General features: G+C 36.7%; 1 protein-coding gene across 5 annotated transcripts in view; it reads right to left on the bottom strand.

Annotated features, from left to right (window-relative positions):
• Positions 1-19,603, bottom strand: part of CACNA2D1 (calcium voltage-gated channel auxiliary subunit alpha2delta 1) — a 469,014-nt gene that overhangs the window by 356,351 nt on the left and 93,060 nt on the right. For all 5 annotated transcript variants that reach the window (XM_081079528.1, XM_081079529.1, XM_081079531.1 and 2 more), the window contains exon 2: positions 8,895-8,976. In XM_081079528.1, the coding sequence (XP_080935654.1) occupies positions 8,895-8,976 (82 nt within the window). The remainder of the gene's footprint in view (positions 1-8,894; positions 8,977-19,603) is intronic.

The following is a 19,603-nucleotide window of genomic DNA, read 5'->3' as shown; positions in this document are numbered from 1 at the left end:
TTTCAGCTCCCCTGTCCCTTGTGCAACTCATGACATCCACTCTGTCACTCTCTCTGTAATTAATATTACCAAGCCATTAGATCGCTACTTAGAGAAACAATAATAATGTATCCCTCAAATACCAACATAACTTAAGAAACCGTCAATTATTGATTGATAATGGAACAGATTGGTAAGATAAAAAAAAGAAATTTAATAGTCTTCCACTATTAATGTTTGTGAACCAATAGTATTTCACATAAAAACACGTTAATAAAACACTGAAAGCCACCATAAGATTAGAAATCCCTTAAAGTTTATTTTACCCTATATTTTTGAAAATGAATGTAATTCACCACTGTTTAAAAAAATAAAAGAAAAACAGCTTCTTTAAAATCTCTAGTGGTAGGTAAATGGAGTCCACAGTCTCTATCGGTAGTACATTCTGCAGTCAAAATTGATTTTTCACTACTTAGCGGGGAAATGTGCTTTATTTCCCTAAAATAATGATCATCTCAAGTTACCTACAGAATTATGGTAACTGACTTAGTGACAACATTTCATCATCGAAGGTGTGGTAAGGCATTTCTGAACAAAAGCAAAATGTGAAGTAAATAAGCTGAATTTGAAAAGTAATCACATCACTTGTATAAAGTAGTTATATTACTTTTAAAAATAATTCTATTACTTTTATAAAATAATATAAAGTTACATTTTAAAGAGTAATAAGTATTTAACTTTTTCACAGCATCTATTACTGTTTCCACATTTCATTTCATATGCCCTTTTACCCCCACACATTTCTGTGAGGAAGGGAGAATGTTTCTATTTCATTTGACAAGCTTATAAAGGGAAATCTACTATCAAGCTACTTAGTATTCCCGAAAGGAGAAAAAAATCCCCACATTTGTTGTTGTCTCTGCATCTTGCTGATTCCCCAGTCAGAATCACCAGTGATTAATTATGTTCTGCTTTAAAGTATCTTCTGCTGCAAATAAATTAATATATTAAATTCTCTACCACCTGGAAAATGAATATTCTATTTGCATAAGACAACGTGACCACAGTGTCAAACAAAAAGCATCCGTCTGCGAACCCCATGGGTTACTAATGAAATTCTTCACTCAAAACCCTTATATAAATACTAACTTAAGAGAACTGAATGCACAATATTTAGACACGTTTCATATTTACATCTTTGAGAGCACACTGAAACGTGAAGGTACTGATTTTAACAATACTTTTAACTTATGAAATCACAATGGTGAGTTAAAGCCAGGAAGTTCTATGATGATGCCATTGTACAACGATTTTACCTTCAAAAGGGAACTTCCAGGTCAAAAAGAAAAATGAATTCACACACTTCTAAAAATATTTACATACTCTAGCCTAACATATTAGAAATCCAGACAAAATTTCCATTCAAGAAGAAAGTCTTATACCATGTTTCCTCAAAAATAAGACCTCACAGGACAATCAATTCTAATGCGTCTTTTGGAGCAAAAATTAATACAAGACCCAATATTACATTTATATTATATTACATTACATTATATGATATGATATGATATGATATGATATGATATGATATGATATGATATGATATATTATACCTAGTCTTATAGTAAAATAAGACTGGGTCTTACACTGATTTTTGCTCCAAAAGATGCATTAGAGCTGATTGTCCGGCTAGGTCTTATTTTCGGGGAAAGCCAGTAACAAGAAGGTGGCATTTCAACTCTCCCTGATAACTAGAGAGATACACGAATCTCAGTTATCAAAAAGTTTGGATTCCCCTAACATCATTCATTATCAGAAGACACAACAAAATGTTGGAATTGAAAGAGAAGGGAACTTTGGAGCAATATTGCATAATATGGGTGAATATTTCAAAATGAATATATTGTTAACAGTACAGGAATACCCACAGTACCTTACATAGATACAAGATGCGCCTGGGAGACTCACAAAGCATCCAGAAAAGCTGTAGGAAAAACCAGATATTACACCTTGGAGGGGAAAGTAGCAGGGTAGAAAAGGTAGCCCAGAAGCCTGGGATCAGTGTGATGTCCAAAGGCTGCAAAATTCTATGCCCCCAGTCATGGAAAACAGAAGATACAGAGCAAGCCAGGACTAACTGTCCCTGGGCCCCTCGGCTAAGCCTAGGGTGAGGCCAATGATTCACCTACAGGAACAAATTTCAGGAGCCACTCTCTCCCTGAGGGTTATGCAGATTTGTGACCCTCACAGCTGCCTCCTTACACTGTGTGCCATTGCCACGTCACATCGCTCACCTCAGTCCAGTTTCTGCAGAGCCCCTGCCCATACTTCTCCCCTGACATAAGAGAGAGAGAGAGAGACAGAGAGAGAGAGACAGAGAGACAGAGAGAGAGAGAGAGAGAGATACCTATACTGTATTTGAAATAAAGAGAAACTCTACCTCTTTCAAAATATAGCCTTCACATCTGTTTCCTAATACCAAATATGTTACTCTCAGAGATCAAAAAGTTACTGAAGATTTAAATAACCAAGTGTAAATGATAATTATCCCTTCTTTTGTAATAAAGAGGAGGCTACGAGAAAGCCTTGGATTCCTAAAAAGAAAGGGGGAGGAGTGAAGAAAATAGTTCACATAGGAGGCAAAAAATCTTCACGATGACAATAATTTGCTTACATTGTTGTGGTTTGTTGTCCCCAGGACAGGGTCAATCAAATGTGGCAACTGAGGACTTCTGACATATTCAGTTTTGTTTTCTTTTAATATAATAACTCTTTGTAGACTCTGAAATCTGTTTTGTAGGAAGACAAACAGTAGTTCCTATTCATCAATTTATTTTCAGAAAACTTTTTCAGGAAGTACCATTATCTGATAATTTGGACATCGGTCAAAAATTAGTTATATCTTTATCAAGAAATACTTTACCAACAAATTACATGAAAAAAAATGATTGCTGGCCAATGTTCATGAACTTAAAAATATTGTTTTCAGGAATATTAAGAACACTGTAATTTTTAAAAAGTATCTATTAATATATGATGATTAACCTCTCCATTTGCCAGCATGGCAGCTAAAGGAATGTATGTGTGTGTGCGTGTGTGTGTGTGTGTCTTTAAAATAAATTGTCTTTTAAAATATTCTACAATTCAGATTGTTTCAAATGCATATATGTTTCAAAATCAGGGGATCTTTTTCTATTTTGTCTTGATCTATAATATTTAAAATATATAAACACAGCTACTATTTTATGTTAATATATCTTTAATACATTTTTAGATCTAGCTCTTACAAGGACAGTGTTCAAATAATGCATATCAGTAGAAAACTGTTAGTTGTCCTCCTCTCTCTGTTCTCCTCCTTCCACTCTGATGGAGTTGGCATATGGCTACTCAGCTAAAGACCATTTTTCTAACTCACTTCTGGTTTAATATGGCCATGTGAATAAGCTTCAACCACTGAAATGCAAGCAAAATGTCTTAACCTTAAAGTAACTGGAATGTGAGCAAAATATCTTACCCTTAACGTAACTGGGTATCTGTTTCTCTAGTCTCTTTCCCTGTCCATGATGGCTGGGAAATAATAGCAAATTGGAAGAATCACTATTGGCTAGGAATGGAAGTCACATGCTGAGGACAGAGGAGTCAACAAGTTGACCCTACACTGCTCACATGTAGACTGTGACACGAGAGAAAAAGACATGGTTGTTATCTCTTTGTAACACTGGCTCAGCCTGTACCCCAAATAATACAACAAAAGAATGAAAATTGCTGAATTCTGATTACAGATTGATAAATATTTTATATGGATTATGCATGAATCTCAACAACTCAATGAGAAGAAATATCTTAGTCAGACCATAAAGTTATCAATTGGAAGAAAATAAGTATTTTCTTCAGGTGGAACACCATAAAGACAGAATCAAGAAAATTCCTGTACATTTTTAGCGATTCTTTCAATAGATACACACACAAAACCATTTCTGTACACACTAACTAACAATAATGGAAGGTTTTAAACTCTACATGTAAATTTACATTTTATAATTTTCTTCTATGCTTTCCTTTATAAAAGAAATTCAAATAGAAATATTCAGGAGTGGATAACTGGTAGCAAAGCATCAGCTTCTTCTAATTTATGTATTTTATAAAAAGAGCAGTAGCATAACCAGATATGTTAACCTGGTACCTAATCAGGGATCTGCTTAACTTCTCAAAATACTAGTAGGAATATAAAAGGGTAGAATATTAACAAATATTCTAAAGTATAACAAGATTATTCTTTTTAATTTTGGAATGACATCAAATTCAGTAGTTGTGTAGCATAGAATGAAAACTTAACCTTGTAATTGATTCACGCATATTAAATATGATGTTCACTTCACAAGGTTGTCCTGAGAAGCAATAAGATAATGCATGTAAAGGGCTTACTACAGTGCTGGAATTAATGAAAAACAAATGAAGTCCTTCAGTTGTATTTAAAAGGTTCAATATATTAAATTCACTGAGAAAAATTTGAACACATTGTCTCTTTCCACTAATTTTAGTTTTTTTCTTCCCTCACTTATTTCATCTACTTTGTGGTTGAGCACATGCAATTAATAGGCATGGTATCTTCCAATAAATGATTAGATAATGCAATAATTCATTAAGACATATTTTAAAATGCAAATGCATGAGGATAATAGTATTGCTTAAGCCTATTCACGCTTGATCTTTAACAGAAGTTAGGTTAAGTTTATTCCTAGGTATTTTATTCTTTTTGTTGCAATTGCAAAAGGATTTTTTTGTTTTTGTTTTTTATTTCTTTTTCTGAGATTTTATTGATAGTATATAGGAATGCAATGGATTTTTCTATGTTGATTTTGTAGCCAGCACCTTTACTGTATTCATTCATTGTTTCCAACAGCCTTTTGGTGGAGTCTTTAGGGTTTTCTATATATAGCATCATGTCATCTGCAAAATGTTACTGTTTAACTTCTTCACTCTCTAATTGGATGCCTTTTATTTCTTTCTCTTGCCCGATTGCTCTGGCTAGGACTTCCAACACTATGTTGAAAAGCAGTGATGACACAGAGCAACAATAATCAAAACAGCATGGTATTGGCAGAAAAACAGACACACAGACCAATGGAAGAGAACTGAAAACCCAAAAATAAACCCACATAAAATATGGACAGATAATTTTCAACAAAGGAGCCAAAAACATACAAATGGAGAAAAGACACCCTCTTCAAAAAATGGAGCTGAAAGAATTGGAAAGCCACATGCAAAAGAATGAAACTAGACTTCTATCTGTCACCATGTACCAAAATTATCTCAAAATAGATCAGAGACCTAAAATAAGATCTGAAACAATAAACTGCATAGAAGAAAACATAGGTAATTAACTTATAGACCCTGGGTTCAAAGAGGATTTTATGAATTTGATCTCAAAGGCAAGGGAAGTAAAAGCTAAAATAAATAAATGGGACTACATCAAACTAAAAAGCTTCTGCACAGCAAAATAAACCATCAACAAAATAAAGAGGCAACCAACTGAAGGAGAGGAGATATTTGCAAACAATGCCTCTGATAAGAGGCTAATCTCCAAAATATATAAGGAACACATGAAACTCAACAACAAAAAAAACACAATCTAATTAAAAAATGGGCAGAGGACCTGAACAGACATTTCTCCAACAAGGACCTACAAATGGCCAATAGACATATGAAAAGATGCTCAACATCACTAATCATCAGAGAAATGAAAATAAAAACCACAATGAGATATCACCTCACACCAGTCAGAATGGCCATCATCAACAAGACAAATAATAACAAGTGTTGGAGAGGCTGTGGAGAAAAAGGAACCCTCATACACTATTGGTGGGAATGCAGACTGGTGCAGCCGCTATGGAAGGTAGAGTGGAGGTTCCTCAAAAAATTATGAATAGAATTACCATATGACCTAGCAATTCCTCTCCTGGGTATCTACCCAAAAAAATCTGAAAATATCTATCCGTAAAGATATATGTGCTCCAATGTTCATTGCAGCTTTATTTACAGTGGCCAAGGCATGGAAACAACCAAAGTATCCATAGATAGATGATTGGATAAAGAAGATGTGGTATATATACACAATGGAACACTATTCTGGTACAAGAAAAGATGGAACAGTGCCATTTGCGACAACATGGATCTTGAGCTTATTAAGCTATGCAAAATAAGTCAGACAGGAAAAGTCAAGAACTATGTGATTTCAATGATATGTGGGATACAAAACTGAAAGCAACAAACGAACAAGACAAAAAACAAAGAAACAAAAATGTATAGACATAGAAAATAGTTTAGTGCTGACCAGAAGGTAAGGAGGGCGCGGGGTGGTAGATGAGGGTAAACAGGATCAAATACATGGTTATGCAAAGAGAACTGACTCTGGGTGAATACACAATGGGATATATACATGATGTATTACAGAATTGTATACTTGAAACCTATGCAACTTTAGTAACCATCGTCACCCCAATAAACTTTAATTAAAAAAAAAAAAGGAAGAAGAAGAAGTTAGGCAGGTAACCTGGAAAAAATCTCTAATTTATAAAGTTAAAGTATTGAATTCATCAAATAATATTTATCAACCTTCCTTCAGCTAATACTTTATGATGCCATAAAGCAATTTTCATTCAACTGCAAAGAGGTCTTATTTTAGCTATGTCGCCTCATTACAGCTGCTTCTGAACCTTCATGTAAAATGCTAGTTCTATCTTGTGAAGCGGGTAAAAACAATCACATTAAATAATTTTGGAAGAATCATCATTCCCACAATATTGAATTTCAATCAAGGAACCTGCTAAATTCTTCCATGTATTCAACTTTTGGTCCTTGCCATGTATCTAACACCCCCAATCTCAGCTCAAAGTTCACTCTCAACTCTGACATCCTTCAGTCAGTCTCTGCTGTTCGTTCCCATGGCCAAAAAGAATGGGATCACTTGGCCCCCACCATGAATCTTGTCTCTAGGCAAAAGGAGAGTGGCGTACGGATCATTTATCTCTGTAAAGTGACACTCTTCATGTTCCCTAACACTTAAATTATTTTTCCAATAATGAATTATGTTCTCTCTCCCTTCTTTGTTACATAATATATAATCATTTTAATATGCAGTGCCTTTTTCTGTCACTGTAATTAAGTATTTCTCTCATAAACCAAAAAAAAAAAAAAAAACATGATGGGGATTTTCTTTCATCCTGTCCATTCCATTTTGTTATCCTAATTCAGACAACGCCATTTACTCATTTAACAATGTTTACACTCTTCTTAGTAATCTATACATCATACAGCATAGTCGAAATTAGGTGAGACTTTTTGTACTTAATGGTTCACTGCAAAAAGCAGATTCAGCGACAAGGGGTTCACATATTTACACCAAAAGTAGAAACTGGGTCGGCCAAAAAAGTGGTTTTTGAGGCTGAGGAAACAATAAAGGAGTGACAGAGAGCTCCCAGGAGCAGTTTATTTTTAATCTCAAATTGTCAATAAAGAGAGTAATATAACTTCTAACCAGAAGTTGTCCATTCTCATTTCTTTTTTTCTCATTCCACAAATTCCATCACTTTCATAGAAGCTCACATTATCTTACACACTTTCATATTCTTATTAATTTTCCCACAATAAATCATAGTAGATCGCAAGTATCAGCTTAAGGGATCTTTCAGGAATCTTTGTACCCCATAATAATGGATATTTTTGATTAGCAGAGTGTCAGTTCTCTGAGAAGAGGAACTGTGTCTCTGACAAACCTTTGTAGGCTGCACAGTGCCTGGGACATATTCTGTGTTGACTAGAATAAATTTGATCATTATTATTCACAAGGAACACCTTCATTTCCAAATGTATTCCTCATCCCCCTGTATTTGAGTTTACTTAACATACTCTTAGATTGAAACTTATAAGTTTTTATAAAGGGTTTCTGGAATAATTTTTTTAAGTATTTGCTTAATCAGATTTCCTTATGAATTTATATTAATGTATAAAGTAACCATGAATTCTAGTTTCTCTCAGAGAGAAATCTTCACATATAAATATTCACATACCACACATTAAGTCACTTTTACACCATTTCATCTTGTTGACCCATCACATTTATGGAAAATAAAAGGCCTCATCACATCACTAAGAATGCAAAATGAAAGTACTTACAAATTGATATATTACTTACATTGAAATGGAAGAAGTGAGATTCTAAAGAAATGACATTTAATTTTTAATTAATATTACAGCAACTATAATGCAGATGTTCTTACTCAAGTAAAATAATCTATTTAAGATGCTATATAAACATTTATATATTGCTATCATTTTCAAAAACCATTTAAAATGGATTTTCATAGTCATTTCATAAATCATAAGAAAAACCATATTTTACAGTGACTCCCTTTCTTGCATCAAAATCTTTATTATATATGTGAATGACTCACTCTAGTCTCCAGACATGGCTATAATCACTTTTCAACTCTTTTTAAAACGAAAATCTACTCTCAAAGGATGGAGAAGTGTTCCCACTGAGCATATTCAAAAGAATCCATCACAGTACTTGAACTCACCACTATGTGAGAGATTATAAAACATAGTCTGAAGAACGGAAATGTGACATTCCAATTTAAATTTTAGGGGTGTCTATGTATCACATGGACTCATCTAAGTGAGGGCTTTGTGTAAACTATAAAGTGTGATGAGACATCTTTATTAATTGTTAAGGATGGTGTTTCTTTTTCATAATAACTAGCAATACAAGGGTCTCTTTCAGAATTTCACTACCAGATCCACATGAGAAATCATATCCCATTTATAATACAAACATGACTTCTTAAAAGAAAGAACAACAACATTGAAATGAAAGGGAAAAAAAGATTAACATATTTATTTTGGGTTCTACTCACATCAACAAGCTGATTGACGCCACTTGCTGTTTTCGCCAGTGTCACAAGGTCTTCTTGCATCTTATCCACCCATGACTTGATACTGCAGAAATTAAAAAGATAATATTCCATCACATCTCTGGCAAACTAAGGCCACAGCTATTTTGTATCCATGCTGCAGATAATTCATTAAACTGCCTTTAAATCTTTCTTCTCCTTCTTACCTCTCATTAAGTCCACCCTCCCATTCCGCTCAAATTACAAAGCCAATGAAACACTAGTATAAAACCTCTTAGAATGTTGAAATACCACCAAACAAAAGGAGAAAAATGACATGGATGGCTTGTCCAATGTAAGTGTAAACATTTGCTTATTTTTTACGAAAATTCCATTTAAAATTAGTTAGTAAATTTAGAATATTCTAAACTAAACTTTATTCTTTCCCTTACAAGTCTTTTGAATATAACACTAAGGGTGTGATAAGTGTAGAATATTTTTTTTTAATTCAAGAAAATATGAGAAATATTTTTAAATGTCTCTTAATTTCATTACCCAGCGTTAACCTGGGTAATGTATTTCCATCTAGTCTTTTAAAATTATTTCACATGGTTGAAAGCATATTATGTAAAACGTATATATTTTTTTCCTGAGGTCATATGATAAATACTCCCATGCCATTACATGTATCTTACAAACATTTTAATGGCCACTCCATATTCCATTTCCTCTGCATTCCACAATATATTTGACTATCCTTTTAAAAAAATATTTAGGATATCATCACCTTTTAACCATTACAATTTACACTTCAACAAATATCGTAGTGCATAAAGCTTAAGGTATTCCATTTCCATAGCTAAACTCAGATTTGGAATTACTGCATCAAAGCTTACGTTTTAAAGGAATGATATTAAGGATTACAATTATGATTGAAGGATTTAAGTTCAAATCTTTTTAGCTATGTACTTTACACTAATGCAATGGATATCTTAAAAACAAGCTGTGGATGTTGGGGCATTTAAAAAAACCTAAATCAATGGCCTATCTTATCTTTTCCAGGCATTAGAGACATTACTAACTACTACACAATTTTCCCCAGTTAAATCAATATATTTAACTTACCATCCTTTCATGTACTTAATTTATTCATCCTGTTATAAAAAGTGTGTAGTCTTTTCTGTCCATGCAAATATAAGAAAGCACTGGTAAAAAGGATAGATGATTTATTTGAATTCTCTCCACACAAATGTGAGACGTAAAACTGTCTGTTGCTTATTTATTCAACTTCTTTAAATTTATTAATACTAAATATTTTCCCTCCTTTAATAGATCAAGTCCAAGAGTGGTGCAGAATAGCGCTTTTTATTTACAAAAGGGGGGATCCAAGATGGCAGAGTACTTAAACACTATGCTTACCTCCTCCCATGAGCACTTAAAAAATTATCAGAAAATTATACAACAATCAACTTGGAGAAACATCTCAGTCTAGCTGGACAGAAGTCCTATAACTAAGGGACTAGATAGAAGTTAGACAGAAGTCTAACTAAGGGATAGAAAGAAGAAGCCACGTCCTACCACGTCAAGACTGGTAGGAAGGGCGGTGATACAGGACGGGCTGGCCCCAAACCTCCGTGTGGTGGCTGAGAACCAGGAGGGATATCACGGCCACGGATGACCCACTCAGAGAAATGAGGCACCTCTGCCCCACACCAGGCTCCCCAACCAAGAGTACTGGTGAAGGGAAGAGGAGTCCCCACAACATCAGGCTGTGAAGAACAGTGGGTATCCCGACTATCAGGTGTGAGAGACGGCTGTGAGAAACCCAGAGCACAGGCTTACTCATTGGAAGGCACTAACCATGGGTTCCTACAGAGGGGCAGTGACTCAGGAGGCACCACAGACGTACACAGAGAGACTAACTTGTGTGGATCCTGGGTAAGGAATAGACAGGCAGTCGCTATTTTCCCTGTGTAGAACTTTTCTCCTATGCAGCTGGCAGGTGGGCGCCATCTTTCCTGTGTTGAGCCCTCCCCAACATGGCCAAATCTGAGTCTACATTGGCCTGGAAAGTTCCGCTCACTCCACTGTGGTGACTCCCTGGGACCCTGCCTCACCGAACTCACCCAACCCCAGAGGCACTTTCTGCAATTCACAGCCAACCCCACCCCGCAAACTCCAGGAGGCTCTTTCTGCAGCAAACAGCGGGCCTCAACTTGTGTGCCAACAGAGGAATTTTTGAAGCCAACAGCCAGCCCCGTTCATGCTGCACACTTTCTAGGACACTCAGGGGTCCGTGGGCCCCAGGCAGTCAATAGCTGGCCTCCGTGTGCTGAGACTTTTACTGAGTAACTCCAAGTGCATCACTAGCACCAAACCAGAATGTACATTAACTGAGTGAACATCACTCATCCCACCCTGGTAACTCCCTGAGACCCTGCCTCACCCAACCCACATATGCATAACGCTCTACCAACTCCTGAACCTTAAGGGAGGCAGAAGGCAGCAGCAGGCCTCGGGGTGCCCTACAATTTTGCCAAGGTACCTTAGGCCTAGTACTGGAAACCAAGCTCGGTTCACAACAAGGCAACTCCAGGTCTTGCACAGGCAGCAACTAACTGTGGATTGTTTTGTAGCTCTAACCAGATAGTTCCCAGCCGGATACAAACAGTGTCTCACCTTGACCTGCACCAAAGCCCCTTCTGAAAGGGCCCTCAACAACATAACTAGTGGTCGACTTCAGATTACAATAGAGCACCACCCAACTAGCCACACAAGCGACATATACAAAGGACAGTCTCGGCAGGCACCAGAGCCTGCTGGGGGTGAATCCTGCTCCATGGAGTAAGCTCCCCACACAACAGCCCATAAGCTGTGAATGTGGCCAAACCCCAAAGCCAGTCAGCCTGAGGGTCAGTCCAACCCAGTAACATGCCAATAGCAATCAAGGCTCAACTATAACAGGACAGCACAAACAACCCACACAAAGGACACTCCTGGAGCACCAGACACAGGTTAGAGAGTCTGTGCCACTGGACCTAACAGTGCACCAACTGCATAAGACCACCAGGCCAAGACTGGGAGAGGTAGCAGATCTAACTAATACATAGAAACAAGCACAGAGAGAGAGCCAAAATGAGGAAACAAAAAAATACGTACCAAATGAAAGAACAAGAGAAAACTCCAGAGTAGGAACTAAACCAAACGGACATAAGCAACATACCAGATACAGAGTTCAAAGCAATGTTCATAAGAATGCTCAAAGAACTTAGGACTTCAAGAAAGAGACAGCAAGCATGAAAAAGAACAAATAAATCATTAAAAAGAACCAGTAAAAATTGAAGAATACAATAACTGAAATGAAGAATGCACTAGAAGGAACTGCCAGTAGACTAGATGAAGCAGAGAATCGAATCAGTGATTTGGAAGACAAGATAGCAGAAAAATCCAATAGGAACAGCAAAAAGAAAAAATATTTTTTAAAAAAATGAGGATAATTCAAGGGGTCTGTGGGACAACATCAAGCATACCAAATTCACATCATAGGTGTACGAAAAGGCTAAGACAGAGAGCAAGGTATTGAGAATGGATACGAAGAAATAATGACTGGAAACTTTCCTAACCTGGTGAAGGAAATAGACGTAGAAGTTACAGGAAGTAAAGAAAGACTCAAACAAGATGAACCCAATGAGATCTACACCATGATATATTATAATTAAAGTGTCAAAGTTTAAAGACAAAGAGAAAATCCTAAAGGAAGCAAGAAAATAAAAGAACTAGTTCTTTAAAAGAGAGCTTGCAAGATTGTAAGCTGATTTCTCAACAGAAAATTTACAGGCAAAAAGGGATCGGCACAAAATATTCAAAATGATGAAAAGCTAGCACCTACAACTAAGATTACTCTAACCAGCAACCCTATCATTTAAAATTGAAGGAGAGATAAAGTACTTCCCGCAAGAAAAAGCTAAAGGAGTTCATCACCACCAAACAAGTATAACAAGAAATGCAAAAGGGACTTCTTTAAGAAGAAGGGAGGACAAAGAGAACACAAACATAAATAATAAAATGTCAATGACTATGTATCTACCAATAATCACTTTAAATGTAAATCGATTACATGCTCCAATCAAAAGACATAGGGTAGCTGAACGGATAAGAAAACAAGACCCATACATGCACTATCTATAAGAGTCCTACTTCAGATTGAAAGACACGTAAAGACTGAAAGTAAAGAAATGGAAAAAGATATTTCATTTAAATGGAAATGAAGAAAAGGCTGGGGTAGCAATCCTTGTATCAGAAAAAAAATATTTTAAAACAAAGACTGTAATAAGAGACAAAGAGGAACATTACAAAAATGTAAAGGAATCAGTACAAGAGGATATAACCCTTGTAAACATTTATGCACCTAATATAGGAGAACCTAAATGTATATAAAGTGAGAGATCAACAGTAATACAATCATGGGAGTGGATTTTAACACCCCATTGGCACCAATGGACAGATCTTCCAAGCAGAAAATCAGAAAGAGAAACCTTCATTGGCACACTAGACCGGATGGATTCAATTAATATTTTTAGAATATTTCACCATAAAACAGCAGCATATGCATTATTTTCAAGTGCACCACATGAAAAGATAGACCATATGTTAGGCCACGAAACAAGTCTCAATAAATTTTAGAAGAATGAAATCAAGTGTCTTCTCTGACCATGATGGTCTGAAACTAGAAATCAATTATAAGAAAAAAATTTAAAAATACACAAAAACATAGAGGCTAAATAGCATGCTACTAAATAACAAATATGTCAACAATAAGATATGAAGGAAGAAATCATAAGATACCTTAAAACAAACGAAAATGAAAACACGACAACCCAAAATTTATGGAACAGAGTGAGAGAGGTCCTAAAGGAGAATTCATAGAAATGCAGGCTTACCTTGAGCAACAAGAAAAATATCAAATAAACAATCTAATCTTACACTTAAAGGAACTAGGAAAAGAACAGCAAATAAAGCCAAAGGTGAGTAAAAGAAAGGAAATGACAAAGATCAGAACAGAAATAAACAAGCATCTAAAAAGATAAAAAGAAATAAAAAAAAAGAAAAAGAAATGAAACCAATAGTTGGTTCTTTGAAAAGATAAACAAAATTGATAAACCTTTAACTGGATTCATCAAGAAAAAAATGAGAGAGAAGCCACATAAATAAAATGAGAAATGAAAGACGAGAAGCAACAACTGATACCACAGAAATGCAAAGGATTATACGAATATAATATAAACAATCACATGCCAACAAATTGGACAATCTGGAAAAATGGATAAATTCCTAGAAATATATAATCTTTCAAGACTGAATTAAGAAGAAACAGAAAATCTCAACTAGCTGATTACTATTAATGAAATCTAATCAGTAATCAAAAAATTCTCAACAAACAAAAGTCCTGGAAAAGATGAATTTTACCAAAAACAGTAGTACCTCGGTTTTCAAACGTCTCCATTGATGAATATTTTGGTTTATGAACACCATAAACCAGGAAGTAACTGCTTCAGTTTTCGAACATGTCTTGGCAGTTGCACATGTCACACAGCTTCCGCTGACTGCAAGATCCTGAGGCCTAGCTGTCAACTGTTTTTGAACATTGCAGAACTGGAACGGTCTTCCGGAATGGATTATGTTCGAAAACCGAGGTACGACTGTATTCAAAGAAGAATTAACATCTATCCTTCCCAAACTATTTCAAAATATTCAAGGGGACTGAAACCCCCAAGCATATTTTTATTTTTAATTCTGTGGTAGTTCTATTTTTTGTTTTTAATTGGGTAACAGTGTGTTTCTCCAGGGCCCATCAGCTCCAATTCATTGTCTTTCAATCTGGTTGTGGAGAGCACAGCTCAGCTCCAAGTCCAGCTGCTGTTTTCAATCTTAGTTGCAGAGGGCGCAGCTCACCATCCCATGGGGGAATTGAACCGGCAACCTTGTTGTTAAGAGCTTGTGCTCTAATCAATTGAGCCATCTGGCTGCCCCTCCGGCAGCTCAGTAGCAGCTCTGAGCAGCTCAGGGCGCAGCTCACTGGTCCATGTGGGAATCCAACAGGCAACCCTGTTGTTCAGAGCTCACGCTCTAACCAACTGAGACGCCCAGCCACCCCCTAGTACATTTTTTGACGCCACCATTACCCTGATTCCAAACCCACAAAAAAAAATTACAAAAAAGAACATTATAGACTGATATCCCTGATGAACATAGATGCCAAAATCCTCAATGAAATATTAGCAAATTGAATTCAGCAATACGTTAAAAAGATCATTCAGTATGATCTAGTGGGATTTATTCCTGGTATGCAAGGTTGATTCAACATCTGCAAATTAATTAATGTGATAAACACATAAACGAAATGAAAGACAAAAATCATATGACCGGGGCGCCGGATGGCTCACTTGGTTAGAGCGTGAGTTCTTAACAAGGTTGCCAGTACAATTTCCACATGGGCCAGTGAACTGCACCCTCCACAACTAGATTGAAAACAATGGCTTGAGCTTGAAGCTGAGCCACCAGTGGATGGCCAGTTGGTTCAGTGGTTGGAATGCGGTGCTCATAACACCGAGGTCACTGGTTCGAGTCCCACAAGGGCCAGTCAGCTCTGCCCTCCACAACTAGATTGAAAACAAAGACTTGACTTGGAGCTGAGCTGCACCCCCAACTAGACTGAAAAAACAACTCGACACCCTGTAAAAACACATTGTTCCCTAATATATTCCCCAATTTAAAAAAATAATAATAATATGACCACATCAATAGATGCAGAAAATGTCTTTGAAAAAATCCATGATTTTGATTATGATAAAAACTTTCAGCAAAGGGGGAATACAGGGAATACACCTCAATATAATAAAGGACATATATGAGTTAACATCATATGCTATAGGGAAAAGCTTAAGGCTTTCATCAGAACAAGACAAGAATGTCTTGCTCACCACTTTTATTCAACATACTATTGGAAGGCCCAGCCACAGCAATCAGAAAAAAAAAAGAAATAAAAGGCATCCAAGTTGGAAAGGAAGAACTCATCATTTGCAAATGACATGATACTAGATATAAAGAACCCTAAAGATTCCACAAAAAACTATTAAAACTGATAAATGAATCCAGTAAAGTAGCAAGATACAAAATTAATATTCAGATGTCAGTTGTATTTATATACACCAATAATGAACTGTCAAAGAAATTAAGAAAATAATCCCACTTAAATTGCATCAAAAAGTAAAATAAAATAATATAATATAGAATAGAATAAAATAAAGCAAAATAAAATAAAATACCTAAGAATAAATTTAACCAAAGAGGTATCACACACTACTTGATATCACACAATACTACAAGGCCATAGTAATCGAAATAGTATGGTACTGGCATAAAAACACACACATAGGTCAATGAAAGAATAGATAGCCCAGCAATAAGTCCATGTCTATATAGTTATTTAATTTATGACAACAGAGGCAGGGATACACAGTGTCATAGACTGTCTATTCAATAAATGGTGTTGGAAAAAGTGGACAGATACATGCAAAAAATGAAACTGGACCACCATCTTACACCATATAAAAGAATAAACTCAAAGTTGATGAAAGACTTAAATGTAAGACCCCAAACCATAAAACTCCTAGAAGAAACATAAGCAGCAAATTCTCTGAAGTTGCTTTCAGTATTGTTTCTGATCTATCGCCTCAGTCAAGTGGAAAAAAAGAAAAAATAAACAAACGGGACTACATCAAACCAAAAAGTTTTCACACTGTAAAGGAAATCATCAACAAAACAAAAAGATATCCTAGTGAATGGGAGAAGATATTTGCCAATGATACATCTGATAAGAGGTTAATATCCAAAATTTATTAAAAACTCACACAACTCAACATTTTTAAAAAATCCAATTAACAAATGAACAGAGGACCTGAGTAGACATTTCTCCAAAGAGGATATATAGATCGCCAAAGGACATATGAAAAGATACTCAACATCACTAATCATCAGAGAAATGTAAATCAAAACCCCAATGAGATATCACCTTCACACTTATCAGAATGCCCATCATCAATAAATCAATAAATAAGTGTTGACAAGGATGTGGAAAAAAGGGAACCCTCGTGCAATGTCAGTGGGATTGCAAATTGGTGCAGCCATTAGGGAAAATGGTTGGCAAGTTCCTCAAAAAATTAAAAATATAACTACCTTTGGACACAGCAATTCTGAATCTGGTTATTTATCCAAAGAAATCCAAAACAGTAATTCAAAAGATATATGCACCTCTATTTTCACTGCAGAGATATATACAATAGCCAAATGTGGAAGCAACCCAAGTGCCCATTAGTAGAAGACTAGATAAAGATCTGGTACACAATTTTCCAATCAAGATGTGGAACAGGTAAACACTGTGCTTACCTTCTCTCAGGACCACATCAAAATTACAACTAAAGTACAAAACAACCATCACTGAGAATTGCCTGAAGTCTTGCTGAACCAAAGCCCTAAAACTAAGGACTTGCAGAAGGAGCCACCTCGAGACTGGTAGGAGGGGCACAGATGCAGAATGGGCTGCTCCCAGACCACTGTGTAACTATTAAAAATTGGAAGGGAAATCTTGGCTGCAGAGGTCCCTTCGAGAGAAGCAAGGGGTCCCAGCACCACACGAGGCTCCCCAGCTCAGGGTTCCAATGCTGGGAAGACAAGACTCCATAATTTCTGATTGTGAAAAGCAGTGAAGATTGTGGTTGAGTGGGACAAAGGGTGTCTGCAGTCCAGGGAGCTCCTCTTGGAAGGTCTGCACATGGACTTACTCGCTGATGGGCTCGCTCCCTCTGAGCTCCAGCACTGAGACAGCAGCTAGAATGTCAAGAGACACACCGGGAGGAACTGAGTTGTCTGGCTGCAGGGTGAGGGCTAGAGGAGTAGCTTGCTCCTGGATGGAGGAGCTGGCAGAAGGCATTGTTTCTTTGTTGAGCTCTCCCACCTCCCAGCATTTAGACACCATATCAGAGTTTCCATCAAGCTGGCCCTGGTAATTCTGAAACCCTGCCCCATCCAAAATTTGGGCATATCCAAGCCACTTCCAGTGGCTTTTCCATGCAAACTGCCTGGCTTGGCTCATGCTACAGACTTTCCTAAAGTCTCTCAAAGGTTCACGAAACCCAAAAAAGAAGCATCTAGCTTCAGTGTGTGCCATGCCTTGGACTATGCAGCCATAAGCCTGGCATTAGCAAAAGCCGGCCTTGGTTTGTGGTTTGGCCCGGCGGCCATCTGTGGATTGCTTTGTGGCTCATGCCAGGCAGCCCCGGGCAACACACAGGCTGAGGCTGAACCTGGCCTGCAGTGGGTTCCCTCCCAGGTGGCCCTGGGGCTGGCACACCCAGTGGCCAGCCTCAGACCAAGCTGGAACATCACCTGGCCACCTCCAAGGACGACACACTCAAAGGGCTCACTGGGCAGGCACCAGAGCCCCGCTAAAGCGAATCCTGCTCTGTAGGGTCAGCCCCTCCACAACAGCTCCTCCACTGTAGTCATGGCCAGTCCTCACAATCAATCAGCCCGACGGTCGATCCCTTTCACTGACTTTCAAACAGCAACCAAGGCTCAATAGGACACACACAACCCCCACAAATTCAATAAATATTCTTCCTTATTTTCGTTTATGTTAAAGTATGCTTGGCTTTTATGTATTTCATTTACTAACTAGTTTGTTTCATATGTAAATCAAACCTTTGTGTTTTCCTCTAAGGCATTGAGGCTATTTTATGATTATCAGTTTTCCTTCTTGCTCTTTTGTTTATCAGCTCATGGTATCTTACATGTTCTCATATACCTTTATATAATACAAATATGATAAAAAAGATGAATCAATATGAAGAAAAAATAAATAAAAGGGAGGAGGTATAAAGTAGAGCAAAATTTATAGAATCAATAAAATGAATGATGCACACATTATTCTAATATTAGACCTCATGCTGCTTATGAACTGGACATATATTTGAAAAATATTATAAATACTGACTAATATTCTTATTACTGCTATTAGATAAATATAATTGTCCCCATGTTTGCATTAAAAACAATAAATTACAGTAGCGAACGGGTAAGTACAAAGACCACTGACACCATTTTTCTAACTGAGATCAGACCATCTCATTTCTCCAAGCAGGTACTGAACAAGTCCTACAACCCAAGGAAAATGAATCATCTCTTCTCAAATATAATCCCCAACATTTACAAATAGTAAGAAGTATTATACATTCCTTTAGCTGGGAAACTGAGAGACAAAGAATATATATGTGTATATGCAAAAACATGAACTTATTTATGCCTGAATTCTGATTTATGCTAACCTGATCTAAAAATATGCATCCTAACTTGACACCCGAGTATAACGTCACTGCCTATGTTCATTGAGGTGAACCTGAATTGGCTGAAAAGCAAGTCAGGACCCATCCAGTGTTCTCTGCCCCACTGACAAGCTATCAAGAACACTTTCTAGGAGCAAGGATTATTTTTCACAGACTTGAGGTGTTACCTGGTTTTCCTAAAATCCATAAGCACTCTGCCTTTCAAACCTGGAATTAGAATATTACAATGGCTAGGAAATAAGGAAAGAGCCCATTCATCATGGAAGTGAAACATTACACAATTTACGCAAAGTACAGAATTTACACAGATGTGTAAATTCTTTACCAGGCTTG

The sequence above is a fragment of the Rhinolophus hipposideros genome (assembly GCF_964194185.1).
Source record: "Rhinolophus hipposideros genome assembly, chromosome: 18".
NCBI lineage: Eukaryota > Metazoa > Chordata > Mammalia > Chiroptera > Rhinolophidae > Rhinolophus > Rhinolophus hipposideros.
Note: the sequence above shows the minus strand (reverse complement) of the source record. Positions and strands in the feature narration are given on the sequence as shown.